Raw genomic sequence first — 17,918 nt, forward strand, 5'->3', positions numbered from 1 at the left:
AGGGTACCACGAGGTTCAAGCGGAGGAGAGGATGAAAAAATTTTGTCAATTGGCAAAGGGTTAAACACATGCCAGTTGTTCTGTATTAGTTTTACTTTGGCTCGGGGAAAGAGGGTCGATTCCAGATTGTTAATTCCTTGGATGATTGTGGAGATGTAGAAATGAAAATACCCAAAGAAATGGATGTCTTAAGCTTCCCAAATGCCTCTTTAGGAGGATGTCCTGTATATTTTCAGAAATTTCACATATTTCTACATGTGCTCAGAAGTCACCTGGAGGGTCTCATTAAACGCAGATTCTGATTCAGCAGAGGTGGTGGGGCCTGAGACTCTGCATTTCTTAAAGCTCCCCAGGGATGCGTGTACAGCTGGTCCCTGGGCTGCACACTAAGTAGCAGTGGACCAAAGAGAATAGGATAGAGTGAGGAGGTGACAGAGGTGAAGAACTGAGGAAGACTGAGCCTTCCTGTTTCTTGTCCCTTCATCTTGGTGCTGTACCCGTGCCACGAGCTAGCGGAAGGAACACTACCTTGTTAAGAAATCTTCCTGCTAGTACGGTTAACGATCTGAATGTGGCTTGTTCTTAATCGAGCATATTTTTGGGGGAGTGAACCTCGGGCCACAAAAACATAGAAGAAACTGTGGCCAGACTCAGAACATGCCAGCCCCGGTCCTGAGCGTCTAAACACACGGTCGGAAACTGGAGGAATTGGGTTTGTAAAAGAAGCAGTCTGTGTCCTGCCAACTGGAAACTGGTCTGGTGATAAGATCGTTTGCTCCTATGACCTCAGCCGTCTTTATAGTGTATTCTCTTGGGACCCCTGCACAACAGGTCTCGATTGGACATTGTGAGCTCACATCCTTGTCATTCACGTTTAGAACCAAATGACTTCCTTCTGGCATTTCACAGCGATTTGGTAGCCTGCCATGACATTATGCATTGTTCAGAACAATTTTCCATGTTACTGCGGTGGATTCTCCCGATGTATAGCTATTTGTGAAAGCTGGCTCTCCTAAGGGGTGGAGGAGTCATGAAAATAACTTTACAGTAAACCACTGCCAACAAAAGCCGACGGTGAAATTCTGGAAAGACCATCATAATTCTGTAAAGGTGTAGGCTGATTATATGTAGTTCTTGCTGGCCTAGTTCAAATGTGCAAATATCACACTTTTTTTTCTGAGATGCAGCGATGTCTTGGCTCCTTGTTTGGTTTTTACCAAAATAACCACTCCTTAAAATGTGCTAACTAGGCATAAACTTTGTGGAGGTAACATCCTCTCAGATTGGTTGCTTGGATAACCAGAATCTTGGGTAAAAGAGGAACATTTGTTTACACCAATAATTGATGAGATCCTTTAGCTCACTATTTTGTATTTTTTAAAAAAAGAAAACCAGAAAAGAACGCACTTTGTGGAGAGAATCTCAATATGATGAGTACTCTACCCTAGTTCTATACTTTTCCGCATTGTACAGTTTTTAAAATCACTAATACGGAGACCAGCAGAAAGCAGACATACTCAGTACTTTAGTTCCAGCACTCATTTCCTATTTCCTTGGAAAGGAATCCTGGAAGCTCTTAGCTGGGCGTAGTTGAAGGGCAGATCTGTGCAATGGTACAGCCCATCTCCAAACAGGCGGCAGTTGCCGGCACCCACATCCGTTTCAAGTTCACTGTTAGACTGGATTGTCCTGGATTGATCATGTCCATGTACAAGGATTTTTCACGATTGTGGCAAATTCTCAGTCTCCCAGTCTGTACCTGCTCACAGCGCTCTTGCCAAGTCCCCTCCCAGGTGTATCTCCATAACTTCCCAGAAGCTAACTACCCAGAACTGAGATCGGTGCCTGTGCCTCCAAAACGCATAGGGGTTGCCTGCCAACAACTGTTTACTAGCTGCGTGGCCTCTTCCTTTCAATGTGCCACCTGTTTCCAAAATCCAGCCACGCGCCTGCCTCCACGCTGAAGGTGGTGGAAAGAGAAACGTCCAAGCTGCTTCCACGTTGAAAAGGCCCTCTTTTATTCTGCTGTGATATGCAAAGTCTGGGTAAACCCACTACACCTGCCCCTTCACCTTCCTACGAAGGCTGCTTTCATTGCATGACCTCAGTGGAGTAGCAGCAGTGTGAGTCCCAGTAGAGGAAACACTTTCTTGTGACTAGCTGTCTTTTCAGCGGAGGTCATCTGGTGTGTACATAAAGTTTTCTGTGAGGTCTGGAGCATAAGCAAAGTGGTCAACGTAAAGAAGCTTTTTTTTCTCAAAATGAAAATATTTTCCTCGTATATCAACAATTAATATTCAGTTGGGGATAGTTTAAAATACAGAAAACTATGCAGACGTCCTCTAAAATCCCACCATGCAGAAATCATTATTTTTTGGTGAGCACTGTAAACGTTTATTTGAACAAAATTGCTTTCATCATATTCTCCGGAGAGGCATTTAATCTTTCACTTTTCCCTCATCTATGAAATGGGAACAAAAATGGTACCTACCCCCTAAGGGTTGTTTTTGAGATTTACATGAGTTAATACGTTAAACATGGCACGTAGTGGATGACCGTAAAGGGTTAATACACATTTATCAGTATAATCACTAGATATACATATTTACAACTAGTATGCATGTTATTTCCAAAAACGGGATAAAACTTTGCATGTTATTTTATAAATTTTCTTCACCCAGTGGCAGGTGGAGGCCATCTTTCCATGTCAGTAAATACAGGCCTACGCCGTTATCTAAATATTCTATTACACAAACGCACTCAAATGTTTGAAACATCTGGTGATTCCTTGATCTTCCTCCCTGGCACATCTTTGCAAATTTCCTTAAACTAATTGCCTAGAAGTGAAATAGCACGTCAAACAATACAACACGTTTTAAAGTGAGTGTTTTTAATAGCTCCGCGTCAGCTGTGTAAGCTGCTTCAACTGACTAAAAATTGCAATTTAATAATCCCATTTGAGAGGTAAGTGAGAGAAACCTGGTATTTGGCTGTATGCATGGTGGCCATGAGCACAGGCTTTGGGGAGGTTTAACCTGCCTGAAATTCTAGATCTTCTAGTACTAGTTGCATGACCTTCAACAAGGTCCTCGCCACTCAGTGCCTCAGTTGCCCTATCTATAAAATAGGGTGTGTTTTTTTAAAGACCTACTGTATAGGTTATTATGAAAACAAAGTAAGATTATGTATATAAGGCACTAAGAATAGTGCGTAACTTACAGCAAAAGTTCAGTAAATATTATTTAACTTGTTTTTCACATAGGCAAAGTGAAGTAGAAAAGAGAGCAATTGTCTCTTGATGCTGATCTTTATGTAATTTAGGAAAAGTGATAAAAGTTTTTACAACTTTCCCCCTAAGAACTATTAAAAAACATTTCAATGCCTTTTAAATTATTTTTTTCTTTCTCCTTCGTTCCATATACGTTGTTAAATTAATTATGCAAGGAGGCCACTAGACAGAGGTGGTTCTAATGCCTGTGCAACCTATGGAAGCTAACTGAAACCTAAGCTTACAGATGCCTCAAGGTTAATAAAGCAAAACCTAAGGACAACCCATCACAAAGAGCCACTGGACTCTGCCAAATAAGGCAAACGCTAAGCTGCAGCCAATAAAATCATTTCTTTGTTTTGCTTCCACCTTTTTTCTGTCAAAGGCTCTCCCTGAGTTGGAGGAGAAGTCCAACCAACTTCTGGTTTGGTGCTGCCAGATTCAAACCTTATTTTATTCAAATAAACTCTTAAAATTTTTAATATGCCTCCATTTATCTTTTAACATCTTGTGATAGAATCGCTGGAGGAAGAGCTTTGATTTGTTGGGCATGAGGGGACCAAATTATCTGAGTGAAGCAGCTGGGGGGAGTTGTGACTTCCCAAAGTGGGGTGGGTTCTGTAAGTTATTTGTACACGAATTGCTTTAAACTCTGAGGTACTAACAGAAAGAAATCTTTCCTTGGCTCCATCAGATTCTTGGCAAGAGAAGTAAAGTAAAATATTTTTGAAACTTTGAAAAGCACCAGCTAAAACAACTTAGGCTGTATTGTTTTATAAAAAGGATTTATTTTATTTCCAGAACGTACCCTATAATAAGGTATACGCTTAGCAAGGAGTGGACTTCAAGTAAGGCTGCAGTTGTACATTTTAATTGCCTTCTTTTTTAAGCCTTTAAAATATGTGTTGGTATTGGTTCCGGCGTCCTCTTCAGACTCTCTCAGTCAATGTCTTTTATTAAGCATGTAGACTATATAAAAAAGAAAAAGGAGAATTTGACCTTTGCCCTTCAGTGGCTTCCCAGACCACTGTAGTTTGGTAGAAAAAGAAAAGCCAAGGACATCACCCGTAAGGGGAACCTTCTGCTAAAACTCTGAATGAAAGAGAGTGGATAATATAGCAAGGATGGCTCAGAGTTTATGCTTAAGAATATCACATCTTACAACCTATCCCCGAAGAACTACATAAAACTCATTCACATTTTGTGTGTTGTCCTCGGTGAACCATCTTCCACATGTTTCTGTCCTCACCTGTTGTGAGCCTCCCCTCACTGAGGGCTCACTTAGTTCCGTGAAGGCCGGGCCTTCTCTCATTCGTCGTTTTTACAGGTAGTGTTTGTTGATTGAGTGACTGCCGACCGAATTCAGATTGTAATGTGCTGAACAGGATACTTGTTGAAGGCGGTGTTTAATATGAGAACAATGACTGTGTAGGCATATTTGCACAACATGCATTGAACGCTGGGTGGGGATAATTATTTGGTGTTCTTGTGGCTTAAGAACCATCCTTTTACTTTTTGGAGTGAGTGCTGCAAAGAGTGACAGACCTAACTGAAAATTTGACGATATTGCCTTCTTTCTGCCTTTCTTAGGGAGAAGAGCCGGTTTCATAAATTCCTTTCTGTTCACCTGGGAGTTACTTCAGTGTTTACCAGGAAATCTTTCACATACCTTCTCTTTGTTTCTAACCCATGGCCTACTGATGACCCGAAACTTTTGACCCAAAGGAGGCAAAGAGGCTTCTGTAGGACAGTCTGACCAAAAGCCATCTCACACATCTACCAGCTGACTCAGCAAAACAGAAATAAATCGGCAGGAACACTGTGGATCTCTGATGAATCCTGCAGCAATTCTAGATTCAATGAGCTTAAATATAGTTCACAAATACACAAGGAACTGAAAGGAGGCCCTTTCTGTGCTTTTCTCACAATGCCGTGTCCTCTCCAACTGAACGTTTTTGCACTCACACCAACAACTCACACATCTAAAATCCACATGAATTCTTCACGACATAAATACAGACCAGAGTGTGCAGTTGCAAATGGTAGATTTAATTTATACTCCATGTTACGTGTGGAAATAGATCTTAATCCTGTAACTAATTCATGAATTCATCTGTCTTGTGTAATTTCTAAGTAAGAAGATCCCTGGCTTTCCTGTGGAATCGGGAATTTACAGGAATCCTGGTAAATCAGGTAGGTAACCATCCCTGGGTTATGCATGTGACTGACAGAGACACAGAGAAGAGGACAGGTTTCCTGTTTACAGTTTAACATTCCAGACCTAACCATTTGAAGAGGAAAGAAGGAAAAGTTAGTGATGACAGCATGTATTAATGGCCTCTCATTGTTCTCCATTATCTGTGAAATTCTGAGCAAAAGGATTTACCTTGACTAACCGGTGTGAAATCTATCCATCAGTCTGTTTTCAGGCTCAGCATGGATGGGGGCCTTCGTGTTCAGGACACAGTGGTCAGAACGAGTGAAGTGGTGTTCTCTTTCACGCATCCATTCAGCAAACATTTACAGAGCCTCTTTGAGGAATCAAACACTGTGGGCTGGAAATTTTAAAAGCTGAAAAATTTTAAATTTCTTTAACTGAGCTCTCAATCTAAAATTAGAGATGTCAACACATTGTCACATTGCAGCTGCCACCCAGTGGTGAGAGTGAAATTCTCCTGCCTGGAGGCAGGTCAGTGGAGGCATGGGGTGGATGTCACTTCATGAATACTTGCTGTGACTTCGTACTTTTCTGGAAGCTTTCACAGATACAGAGCAAAGTAGGATGTGGTCTTATCTTCAACTGTGTACAATCGACCTGGTGGAGATGGGACTGAAATAAATAAAATGCAGCATCGTGCAAGATAGGCTTTAGTAAAAATCTGAATGTGTACTGGCTTTAAGTGCAGTGTGCAGTCTCCAGATGCCAAATTAAATCCAGGAAATGCAAGCCCACCGATGATTTTTTTTCTTTTTTTTGGAAATCTTAAAACTGAAATCTATCATCAACTTACTCTACATGATTTAACTTACGTAATACAGTTCCTATGCATTAACGATCCAGTTAGTAATCTGGAAAAAAATGCAATTTTAAAAGATTGAAATTAATAGTACTCGAAGCCAAATGCCAGGTTGTGCAAAAATTCACGTCCATCTTAGATGCCAACAAGGGAATAGTATTATCTGTGTTTGTTTTTTAAATTGATGTGAAACTTAAAATTGTCACAGGTTTTCAAGACCCTTTTACTATAGAAGCATCAACCGTTTGGTGCTGCTGGGATGTTCACTTTGCACTACCACCGTAATTAAATTTTTGCACAACAGCCAATTACTAAGGGGAGGCTTTTATGCTTCAATACTTGTGCCAAAATTCCAGTCCAGATAACTGGGACCTGAACTTTTGCAATCCATCACAGACCCTTGTTTTTTTTTTAATAGATAGCAAAATGTGGGAAATGCTATTTCAAAAATGAGTCCCATACCACATTTTTTAAGTAATTTGACCTTACTTTCTAAAGTCTGTTGAAGGAGGACATATATTTTGCAAAAATTTAGCATTATCTTCTTGCTTTGTTTTCCCGTTGATCCAGTTTTGCTATTTTTAAAACTTCACTTTTCCATATGTCACGGATAATGGCTGATTGTGTTGCCTCCCGTGGAAATTACAAAGAGGTAAACACTTGCTTCCTTAACAAAGGACTTGATTACATTTGAGTTGATTTGATGGTCATATTTTCACTGCCTACTGTTACTTAATGTCTTGTTGCAGACATTTGGTTCTACTGACTTTGATGATGTTTCTCTCCATTTTAATTGACAGCGATATGATAATAGCCTGCATTAAATTTCTAACTTTGGAAGACTTTGGCACAGTGGTTCTCAAACTGACCACATATTGGAATTATCTTGGGTGTTTGAAGAAAAACATTGATGCCTGGTTCTCGCCCATCACCCATAGAATATGACTCAATGGTTCTGTGGTGCAATCTTGGTATTGGGGTGTTGAAAAATTTCAGGTGATTCTCCTGTGCAGCCACAGTTAAAGAGGTGTCACCTGCTCTAGAAGAAATCATCATAAAAGACACGCAGAGTGACTTTTTAAGAAATTACAAAAATTAGAAATATATGGTCAACATGAAACTAAGACTCTCATTAATAGAATACAAATACTGCGCTTTTTCTAGGCTTCAGTGCACTAGCAAGTGTTGAAAACGATCTCCTCAAGAAACAAAGCCCTAAACTAGTTGTGTTTTGCCCATTTCCCTGGTGTAAATTCTCCCAATATGGCTAATTTCAACAACCAGCTTGCAAATTCCTGAAAATCTAACGATCAGCATATATGAGAACATTTGAGGCAGATCAGTGCCCCACTGCTTCTAAGAGAACTATATCAGGTACACCAATCAGTATCTGATAGACATTAGATAAGTTCCTTACCCTTTGGGGATTAAATGTATTTATTGAGCTTTTACATAAGTTAGAGAAGATATTCATTAGCTGCCACTTTTAAAAGTTGCTTAGATTAGCAGTTACATAGCAATGTTTGTTAGCTTTTTGTGGATTCATCTTAATAGGTTTCTTGATTGTTTTTAGTTTGTGTAAATTATGTTCTTAATAAATTTAGTCACTTGGTATGCAAATTAACATCAACAGCTCTGAGATCTTGTGAAGTTCTCTTCATTTTGAGTTATAATAAATGATCTATTTGGACATTATGTACATTAGTAGATAAAGAATAACACAAGACACTCTATAATGCTTTTCTTTTTCTTTCTTTCTTTTTTTTTAAACTTTGTTATTTATTCTAGGTGTGTTTTCCCAGGATCCATCAGCTCCAAGTCAAGTAGTTGTTTCAATCTAGTTGTGAAGGGCACAGCTCACAGTGGCCCATTTGGGAATCGGACCACTAACCTTGTTGTTAAAAGCACCGTGCTCTAACCAACTGAGCTAACTGGCTGTCCTTACAATGCTTTTCTTAAGCCAAGCAATGTTCTAAGCACTTTATATTCGGTTGGTGCAAGAGTAATTGCAGTTTTTGCAATTAATCTTTTAAACCACAATTACTTTTGCACCAACCTAATATATTTCAACTTATTTATTTTTCACAACTCTGAGGTATGTTCTATTATTATCCCTATCTTTACAGATGAAGGAACTCAGGGGCAGAGAGGTTAAGTAACTTTCCCAACGACATACAGCTAGGAAGTAACAAATTGGAATTTGAACTAGGCAGTCTGACTGCTCTTAACCACCATGCTACAGAAAGAACCAGAAAATCAAAATTATTTTCTGAAGAAATCCAAAGCACTAATTCAGAAAGACGTATGGGCCCCTATGTTCATTGCAGCATTATTTACAACAGCCAAGATATGGAAGCAACTGAAATGCCCATCGATAGATGATTGGATAAAGAAGTTGTGCTACATACAGATATACATTGGAATATTACTCTGCCATTAAAAAAGAATGAAATCTTACCATTTGCTACAAAATGGATGGTCCTAGAAGGCATGATGCTAAGTGAAATAAGTCAGACTGAGAAAGACAAATACTATATGATCTCACTTATATGTGAACAAACAAAACAGAAATAGACCCATAGATACAGAGAACAAACTGCTGATTACCAGAGGGAAAGGGTGTTGGGGAGCAAAAAAGGTGAAGGGATTAAGAAATACAAATTGGTCATTACAAATGAGCCACGGGAATGTAAAGTACAGCATAGGGAACATAGTCAATAATATTGTAATAACTATGTACAGTGTCAGATGGGTAATAGACTTATTGGGCTTTTCACTTTGTGAGGTATATAAATGTCTAATCACTATGTTGTTTTGTACACCTGAAACTAATATTGTATGTCAACGGTAATTGAAAAATAAATTTTTAAAGATTGAAAGGAAAACTGGAAAGAAAAGAAAATCACTTTTACTATAAAAAAATATTATTTGAGACAACTTTTGAATTCTGCAGGACTCTAGTACTACTACCCTTTTCTAGTTCACTGCAAACCTTTTTCAAATCTAGCAATATGTATCATCTGCTAAAATAATTATTTTATCTTTCTCATTATCAGTGTAGTTCCATGTTTCCTGTTATGAAAGCAAAAAGTACCCATGATTTTTTTATACTAGTACCCATGATTTTTATATTTATTGAGGAATACATTTTATAGCAAGTCATTATTACCACAACCCTCTAAAAATAGTGCATCAGTTTTTAAAACTCTCCTTTTTATGGGCTTATCTGGCTGGAGCCAAAAAAACAAATAAAAAAAAACACCACACCTTAGCTATGACTCCCAGATACATGCTGACTGAATGCCCAGAGGTAGAGAAGGACTTGGCAAGTTTAGTTTTCATTTTATTTATTTTTTTATTTTGTTTGGAAATAACTTCAAACTTGCAGAATGGTTTCAAGAATCAGACTAAGTCAAAGAAAACATTTGTTTTTTACTGAAACGTATGTATTGTTAAATTTTACCCCATTTGCTTTATCAATTGCCCTCTTTCAATATGTATGTATGTAATGTGTACACACACACACACACACACACACACACAATACCTTTTTCTGAATTTTTTGAGAGTAAATTGCATATATTATGGCCCATTACCCCAAAATACTTCAGTGAGTTTTTCCCAAGAATAGGGATATTCTCTTACGTAACCTCAGTAAACCTCTAATTTGCCATCTATAGTCCAATTTGTCAGCCAACCTAATACTGTCCTTGGGAGTATTTATTTTATTTCTGGTACAGACTCCAATCTAGGATCACTTACTGCATTTAGTTGTCATGGATTTTCAGTATAATTTGAGCTGAAACATTTCCTCAGAGCCTTTCTTTGTCTTCTACAGACTTTTTTGAAGACTTCAATCAACACCCCCACCCCCTTTTTTAATAGAACATTCCTCAGGTGGAATTTGTCTGATGTTTCCTTGTGATTAGATCCAGCCATGGGGTCTAGGCCAAACACTACACAGGTGATGTCACTTCCTTCTCAGAGTGTCACATTGGAAGCCATGTGTTTTTCGTTCACCCTTCACTGTGCGAGGTTAATTTCAATTTCCCAGTCAAGAGGTTGTCTAATTTTTCCAGTGCATGGTTACTACTTTTTCCCTTGTAACTAATAAACAGCCTATGGAGATACTTTAAGACCAAACTAATATCCTGCTCCTAATCAAAACTTCCTTCTAGCTTGAGCACCACTGATAATTCCTGCCTGAGCCAATATCTACTGTGACGGGTAAAAAATGATTTCCCAATTCTATCAACGCCTTCCACATTTACTGGTTTGCCCACGGCATTCTACTGTAAGGAAGACACTTCTTTCCTCCCCCACCCCTTCTTAATCTCTCTCCAGAATATACTCAAGGATTCTTATTGTCCCCCCAATGGTTTATAATTTATCATTTTTCTCCATTATTTTGCTTCTCAAATTGGGCCAATGCCAGTTTGGGCCAAATTGGGCCAAATGCCAGTTGGGCCAATGGCAGCACCTTTAAGCTGACCCCCATATTTTGGTCACGTACCTCAATTATTATTATTTTTTAACACTTCCTTACTTTCTGGCATAACAATATATTTCAGACTCAGGTTGTACCTGCACTGCCCTCACATTGGAATCAACCATCTGTCCAGGGGACTCTCATTCATTTTAGCGGGGAATGATGATATCAGATGCCAAGGTCTGGGCGCTAGCTGTGCTCCACCTACTGAGGTGTCTTTCCTGCTAAGCTGTTTGGGCAGGTAGAGTTAGGAAACACATGCTTGTACACATATGGTAGTCCCCCCTTATTTGTGGTTCCACTTTCCATGGGTTTAGTTAGCTACCTGCAGTCAACTGAGGTCCAAAAACATTAAAGAAAAAATTCCAGAAACAAACAATTCATGACTTTTAAATTGTGTACTATTCTGAGTAGCATGATGAAATCTTGTGCTATCCCTCTCTGTCCTGCCTGGTATGTGAATTATCCCTTTGTCCAGCATCTTTATGCTGTAGACACCCCCCCTAAAAAGAATGAGAGTCCCCTTGAAAGACATGTTCTTTTATAGTAATTCGACCACAGCGTATAATGTCCAGGTTCTCTTTTGTTATCTATCTATCTATCTATCTATCTATCTATCTATCTATCATCTATCATCTATCTAATCTATCATTTATCCATCCATCCTCACTAGTTTAAGCAGGGTCAGCCTCCTGCAAAAAATAAAAAGCCAGCAATATTGGTTTTCAGCATCTATGCTGCCCAAAGTAGGTTCCCATGATTGTAATGTACCCTCTTTGAGGTCACCTGAACTTCAACAGAACACTGTGTGACAGACACCTTAACCTAAATGGAATGGGTTCCCTGGAGGAAACTCAAGGACGGCAGAAGCTAGGTGGGCAGCGGATGAAGGGGACATTGGTGCTCTTATCATCACACTGTAGGCAAGGGGCTTCTTGTCTCACCAACGTATCAGATTATCCCAACTCTCAATATCACATGGCTCCAAAACTGCACTGAATTTGATGGTTTTATTGAGCAAATTTATGTTGAGCATTTTTTTTCTCTAAATCACCGGCCTTAAGCCATATCTTCTTGAAGCCCCGGTTTCTTATTAGTGAACAAGCTTTCACTGATGCAGATACTTTCTTCATGACTTTGTGTAGACTCGTGTGCTGACAACATTATTCATGGCATGTTTCTAGAAGCAAAAAGGGATCTGTTAGAGTTGACAGTTGACAGATCCCTCTTTCCCAAGACCCTCAAATCAGGATGCAAAACAACTGAGTGACTCAAACGGCATGCATCGAATAGGGGCGTCTAAGAAAGCCCGTTTAGGGAAAACTCACCGCTACCATTTTTCCATTTACAATTTGTCTTTTGATTGTTGTCTCTTTACCGTGCCATTTCTGGACATGTACCAGGCAGCCCCCTTCTAATGTTACGATACTCTATGAATGTATAAAGGAATCCGTTAGAAATGGGAATTCGCCACCTTCAAGCCTACGCAAGACTAGACATCTACTTTTTAATTTCTGTCTTGAATTTTTTTCCTCCAAAAACCTTCGCCTCAGTTCTTGTCAGCATTGAATACCTTCAGACCAGAAAAGTCTCCAGAAATTGTTTCATTAACACTCTCCTCCCCCACGCACACGATATCCAAACTACTCGTGGATAATGTTCTCCTCTACAGAAGCTTTTGTACAAAGAAAGATCAGGGAAAACCGGAAAACACGTTGAATTTTTTTGGCCCCATCAACCAGCAGAATAATTTACAAGCTCGACTTTGGAGATGAGCAACACTGATGAACTCAGTCATTAAGCAAACGAGAAATGAATAAACCATGCCAAACTACCTTTCAGTTTCTCCCTGATTGTAACATACCAGGAAGCCTGATCCTCACCTTTACTCTCCGGTTGTCAGCTGTGGTTTCATCAAACACTTCCCCCAGCCGGAAGGAGATCTCAGTGTTCTTGAGGGAGCTCTCTGTTCTGATGCTCACTCTCTCTCCCTGAGCTCTGATAGTGATTCTCGGTTTCTCTAATGCGGCCAGATGCCGGAACGCGGCGGGTACTCCTGGCAGGCAGAGGAGTTAACATACCTTCTTAGGACGTGCTAACAATCATTTCAGAAAGCAATTCAGAAAGGACGCCTTCTTCCCTGTCGAAGTTTTGGATAATGTGCGGTCATTTCTTCAGTGCTCTCGGGGATAGCTGGAATGAACCAGACCCTCCCAATCAGAATGATACCTGCCATGTTGAAAAGCTAGTCACTTCTTGAGATTCAGTGCTTCATCTGAAATTCATATTTGCGTGGTCCTCATCCAGGGCACCTGATGGAGGCTGTTGCTTTACCTTACCAAGCGTTACAACAGGGCAGAAGTGCTGTTGCCCTCATTTTACCCAAGAGGACATGATATCCCAGAAATGTAGGGAGGCTCACTCCAGGTGGTGTGTCTGCTAATTAGCAGAGCTGAGATTTAAACACAAGTTTTCCAAGTGCCCAAGAATTTTGGCACGCATTTCTTTCTTCAAAAAACAAGACATACAATTTTCAAAGCATCGAAACTGCTCTAAAAGATGATGACTTGTGAAGTCCATGCTCCTGCAACATTGAGAGCAAACCCGATTTCACGTGCAGATCGTGGCACTGACAGGACTGGTCCGACCACAGAGAAGCAGTGTCAGGCGTGGCGCACGGGAGAGTGAGGCGTGAGGTGGGCTAAGCCCGCCTCCAGCTGTGCATGCCACCTGCTAGTGTGGGCATGTCATCAACAGTCAAATACAGGGCACTGTAGTACTTACCTCGTAGAGGTGAGATCAATGAAAGGGCTTAGGTGGTCATGGCACACAGTAGGTGCTCAGCTCTTATGCCCTCTGGCCTCCCTCTGCCTCGGCCCAGCTCCCAATCAAAGCAAGCGCTACTTTTACCATCAGTCCCCAGTTTCTTAGAGGCCCCCAAATTTAAACTCAAAACTGGTGATTCTTTTACTCCCTGAGAAGTCAATACTATGAAAAGTGACAAATAATGATGTTATGAGTACACTGACTTATTATGCTTTGATCACTTCAGCCACATTTTTTAAAAAGTTTAAAAAGGTCTCGACTTTACATATAGATTATTATTGCAAAGGTTTCTCTTAATTAAATATTAAAAATAACTTAATTAGATATTAAATAATTACTGTTCTCCCAGCATTACAAAAAATAGTTTAGTTGTTATAGACCTGAGCCATTATAATTGATGTTTATGCCCCATGGGTAAGAACTGAAGGAGGCATAGACTTTATACTTCTGAGAAATATCCCATGGTGAGACATTCAATGAGTAAAAATGTTCCATCTCTCCAATAAAAGAATTGAAATTCTTCAAAATGCTGTTTTAAAAATGCCTCCCACATGTATCGGTGTTCTAAAATTAACCAACTAGAAACTTCATTTGTCGTTATTACCCTTTTGAAGTTATAACTTAAAGAAACCGTTGAAACATATTCAGTCAATACATTTAATCATAAATAGTTATTAGTGTTTGTAACTTTGAAGCTGGGGAAAGCTACTTGATGAAACAGCCAAGCTAAAGAGAAAAACTATCAAGGCATTAGGATGAAATATTTTCAAAAGGATAAATGGACTTAACTCTATGGATAATGATTAGAAGAAAGTATACTTGAGCTTAGTATTTCCCAAAGAGACAATTATTACTAGTAATAAAAAAAGCAAAAGTTGGTACATAAACTTTGTTATTCTCAGATGAAGATACCCTAGGATCACAAAAGAAAGAGAGAATGGTATGAGCTTTCATTGTAAAATGCAAACCCAACCACATCACCAAATGGGTGGCCAGCTTCCAAATCTTTCAGTGGTAGTTCTCACCTAGTTGTGCCAAGTATGCCTCAAAGTTTTCACTGGATTCCAGTGTCCAGGTTCCCAAGAAGGGCTCGACCATGATGGAAAGCGTCTGAGAACAGGAGCTTGCAACCGAAACCCAAAGAAACTTAGGCAATACAGAATTACTGGTATCTTCATTTAAGAGTCATCTTTATCATGTGACTCTTCTGAAATGGCCAATGGGCAACACCAAAGAGTGCAGGCACCAGCGTTGACTCACGTTATCTATCTCCAAATGAAGACACAGAAAATTAACATGTGAAGGTGAATTGAAGTCAGTGATTACATGAGTAGCTTTAGCAAAGAGATATACACCCAAGGGCCACCATATTATAAATATGGCTTGTGGAATAGAGACAGTTTTCGGTAGAGATCAGCACTTTGAAGTACGAATGCTTAGTCACCTTGGAAGGAATCTCCTGGCAGATGTCTAACGCACCCCTGACGGAGGGGTTTTCCCACCTGACACATGGACATCATTGCTTCGGCCACAGAAAGCTGCATTTCGTTTGGACACGTCACAGGGCCAGACTACGCTCTTCATTAAAATAATATGTTCTCCGCCCTTCCTTGCAGGGCTGATGAACTGATACCAGTTAGTGTAAATGAAATGTCTACACTTGGAGTGAGGTGTGGGCTGTTATTAACATTGTCACTGCTCTTTCATTAAGAGCGTAGACTGGGAAGAAAAGTAACAATTCTCACTGATTAGTTGTTCCGTGATTTAAGCCCTCCAAAGAGGGCGAGTTCCTACTTGGAAAATTCATCTTTAGGCTTACAAAGTTGAGCTTGATCTGAAAAGATGCCACTTGAAACTGGGAGGGGAAGTTTTAGGGAGAAATGCGTATTGTGATATCTGCATTCTAAAGGAAGACAAAGGAGCAGATAATTTAAATCTTTGTGCAGTTACGTCTGAAATCATCTCCTGTGACACAAAGTAAGCTGTAAAGATTTTGTAGGGTATCCGATGGACACTTGTCTCATTAGGGAGACCACCTCAGGGATGATGTAGATGCCTGATCACGGCACTGTACACCTGAAGCTAAGCTGAACAATAATGAATGTCAACTACAATTTTATGTATATATGTATATAGTTACAAGAAGCAGAGTACGGCGTTAGGAATAGCGACAGTGGAAATGTAATGGCTGTGTGCAATGTTAGAGGGGTAGTGGATGGGGTGAGGGGGGTTTCACTGTGTGAGGGATATAACTGATAAATGTCCAACTATTACATTGTTCTGTGCACCTGAAACTAATAAAAAAATGTTTAAAAAAAACAAAGTAAGGGAAGTGGACTTTGCAAGAATTGTATTTACTAAGAAGGATTAGATTCAGAGGCTGTAGATCTGAGTCATAGCTCTGAACCACAGATGTTTTGAAGAAGGCTGGAAAATTAGAGTGCCAGGCACCAGAAGAATATTCATCCTATTATCTGCCTGTGTGAAATCTTCCTGTAATTCAAAGAAATGTTTATTCAAATTATCTCTTTGTGGACTAAGACAAAAAAAAAAAGAGGTTTATGTTTCGGAAGCATAATAACTTAAGTGGGATAAAGAATTTCTTGTGATGAAACTATAGAAAGAGGAAATTTATATTGCAATATCTGTTTAGGTGTAATAGTTATTAACATACCTGGAAGGCAAAATGGGAAGCAAAAACCCTTGAGTCAGTTTCAGGAAACTGAGATCAGGCTCAAGATAAGTGCCTCAGCAGTTGAAAATGTCCTCAGAGGTGATGGTCAAATGAAGAGCACGTGACTGGATCTTGCTTCACGGTTCTAGACGCAGATGCGCTCTCCTCTGGATGACAGCATGCGTACTCATGCATGGCTGTGCGTGTTTGTCGGTGGGCTAGTGTGACAACGACCCATTACTGTAGCCATCCTGTTCCAATTCCCCTGCCATTGATGGATTCAGGAATCAATCCTCTGTTCCATTTCAGAACTCAGTTGTCCCATGATACAAAAGGGAGAGCCAAATTTCTGGCTTCTATAAAATGTTCTTGACCCTAAGAAAGAGCCAGAAGGATGGTCTTGCTTCTCTTGAACAGGTAGCTTTTTGCATGAAATTTAGAACCAGTGAACCCACTCAAATGAAGCCACAACTGAGGATGGCAGGGCAGCCAGGGGGGACAACCTGAAGGCCCCTTCATTTCTGGTATTTTTATTAGTCAATTCCTGCATTCCATTACTGTTTAACCAATTTTGTGTTTGAGGGTTTTGTGACTTGCAGCTTAAGCCTTTGTACTCAACATGTCTTTGTAAATAGCTTCACCTGAATCACGAATTTGGGCTCTCAGAGCAATGATTTACATGCAACATAGCACATCGGGCACGTGTGCTCAGCCCCACAGCCTCTCCCACCTTCCCAGGTCCAACAAAAACATCTCCTCCTCTGTGACACTGGGTCAGAGCTAGTTGATTCCTATTATGTGACACAATTCTACTTTAGTAGAAGTATACTAGAGAACTTTTCTCAGAGTATTGCAACTCGTTATCCTCCCGCTGCCCCCTGAGCTATTTTAATAGTGTACCAAGCCAAGAGAATATTTCTTACTCACAATCTGTATCCCTAAGGCAGTGCCTGACATTGTAGGTGCTCCATAAATGTTTGATGAGTGAACAACAAAACGAACAAACAGTGTTTACTGCTTTTTTAACTGACCGTGACTAGAGACAAGGTTCTCTCCTGACCTGCTTGTATGACAGGGCTTTCATTCTGGTCGTCAGATGGAAGGGGGTTCTCACACTCTCTCCACCTTTGTTCAGGTCTCATGACGACCACGCAAGTCTCCCCACTCAACCCAGGACACCCTGCTGCTACCACGACTAGCCTGTGAGTATAAACAAACCAAACAAACCATCTTCTCAAGTCACAATGTTTAAAGTTAGAATGTTCTTAAGTGTGAATCTCGTCCAGTAATTAGACGACAGTAATTGGTGATATAGAACAGTAAAGTAACACTTCTTGTTTTCAGGACTGTTTCAATGGTTATTTCTCCAGTACCTCATTTGTATATGCTTCTCCAGTATCTCATTATCTATATTAACTTTCTCTTGACATTAGATGTTAAGTAGTTTTTAACACATTTTCATTTTGAGATATTACCTTCTCCATTGGAAAGGGTCACTGGTCAAGTTAAACCTATACCAGAAGCTACAAAAGTTTTCAGCACTGCGTCTGATAATTTACTGCTGTACCTATAATATTTTAGCTGGAGCCACATTCGATATTTTTCTAATTTTTGTGTGTGGTATGATAGACATAACATCAAATT

The 17,918-nt window shown here is 39.8% G+C and overlaps 1 protein-coding gene across 1 annotated transcript; it reads right to left on the reverse strand.

Moving 5' to 3' along the window:
* Window positions 1–11,766: 11,766 nt before the first annotated feature.
* On the reverse strand, window positions 11,767–17,502 carry LOC308506640 (fatty acid-binding protein 9-like). Its single transcript, XM_081070365.1, has 5 exons — window positions 16,275–17,502; window positions 14,626–14,865; window positions 12,658–12,830; window positions 12,103–12,204; window positions 11,767–11,954 (listed from the first exon to the last, which is right to left on the reverse strand). Exons 2-5 carry the CDS (start codon window positions 14,696–14,698, stop codon window positions 11,904–11,906), a joined length of 399 nt encoding a protein of 132 aa, XP_080926491.1. The 5' UTR covers window positions 14,699–14,865; window positions 16,275–17,502; the 3' UTR covers window positions 11,767–11,903.
* Between the last annotated feature and the right edge of the window lie 416 nt (window positions 17,503–17,918).

This window comes from Rhinolophus hipposideros (genome assembly GCF_964194185.1).
Source record: "Rhinolophus hipposideros genome assembly, chromosome: 13".
Taxonomy (NCBI): Eukaryota; Metazoa; Chordata; class Mammalia; order Chiroptera; family Rhinolophidae; genus Rhinolophus; species Rhinolophus hipposideros.

Coding starts and splice junctions, on each gene's coding strand:
- LOC308506640 (XM_081070365.1), bottom strand. CDS start 14,698: ATGGTCGAGCCCTTCTTGGGAACCTGGACACTGGAATCCAGTGAAAAC. Junction 12,205..12,657: donor CTGACAACCGGAGAGTAAAG/GTGAGGATCAGG, acceptor ATACATTCATAG/AGTATCGTAACATTAGAAGG. Junction 11,955..12,102: donor TAAATGGAAAAATGGTAGCG/GTGAGTTTTCCC, acceptor TTTTGCTTCTAG/AAACATGCCATGAATAATGT.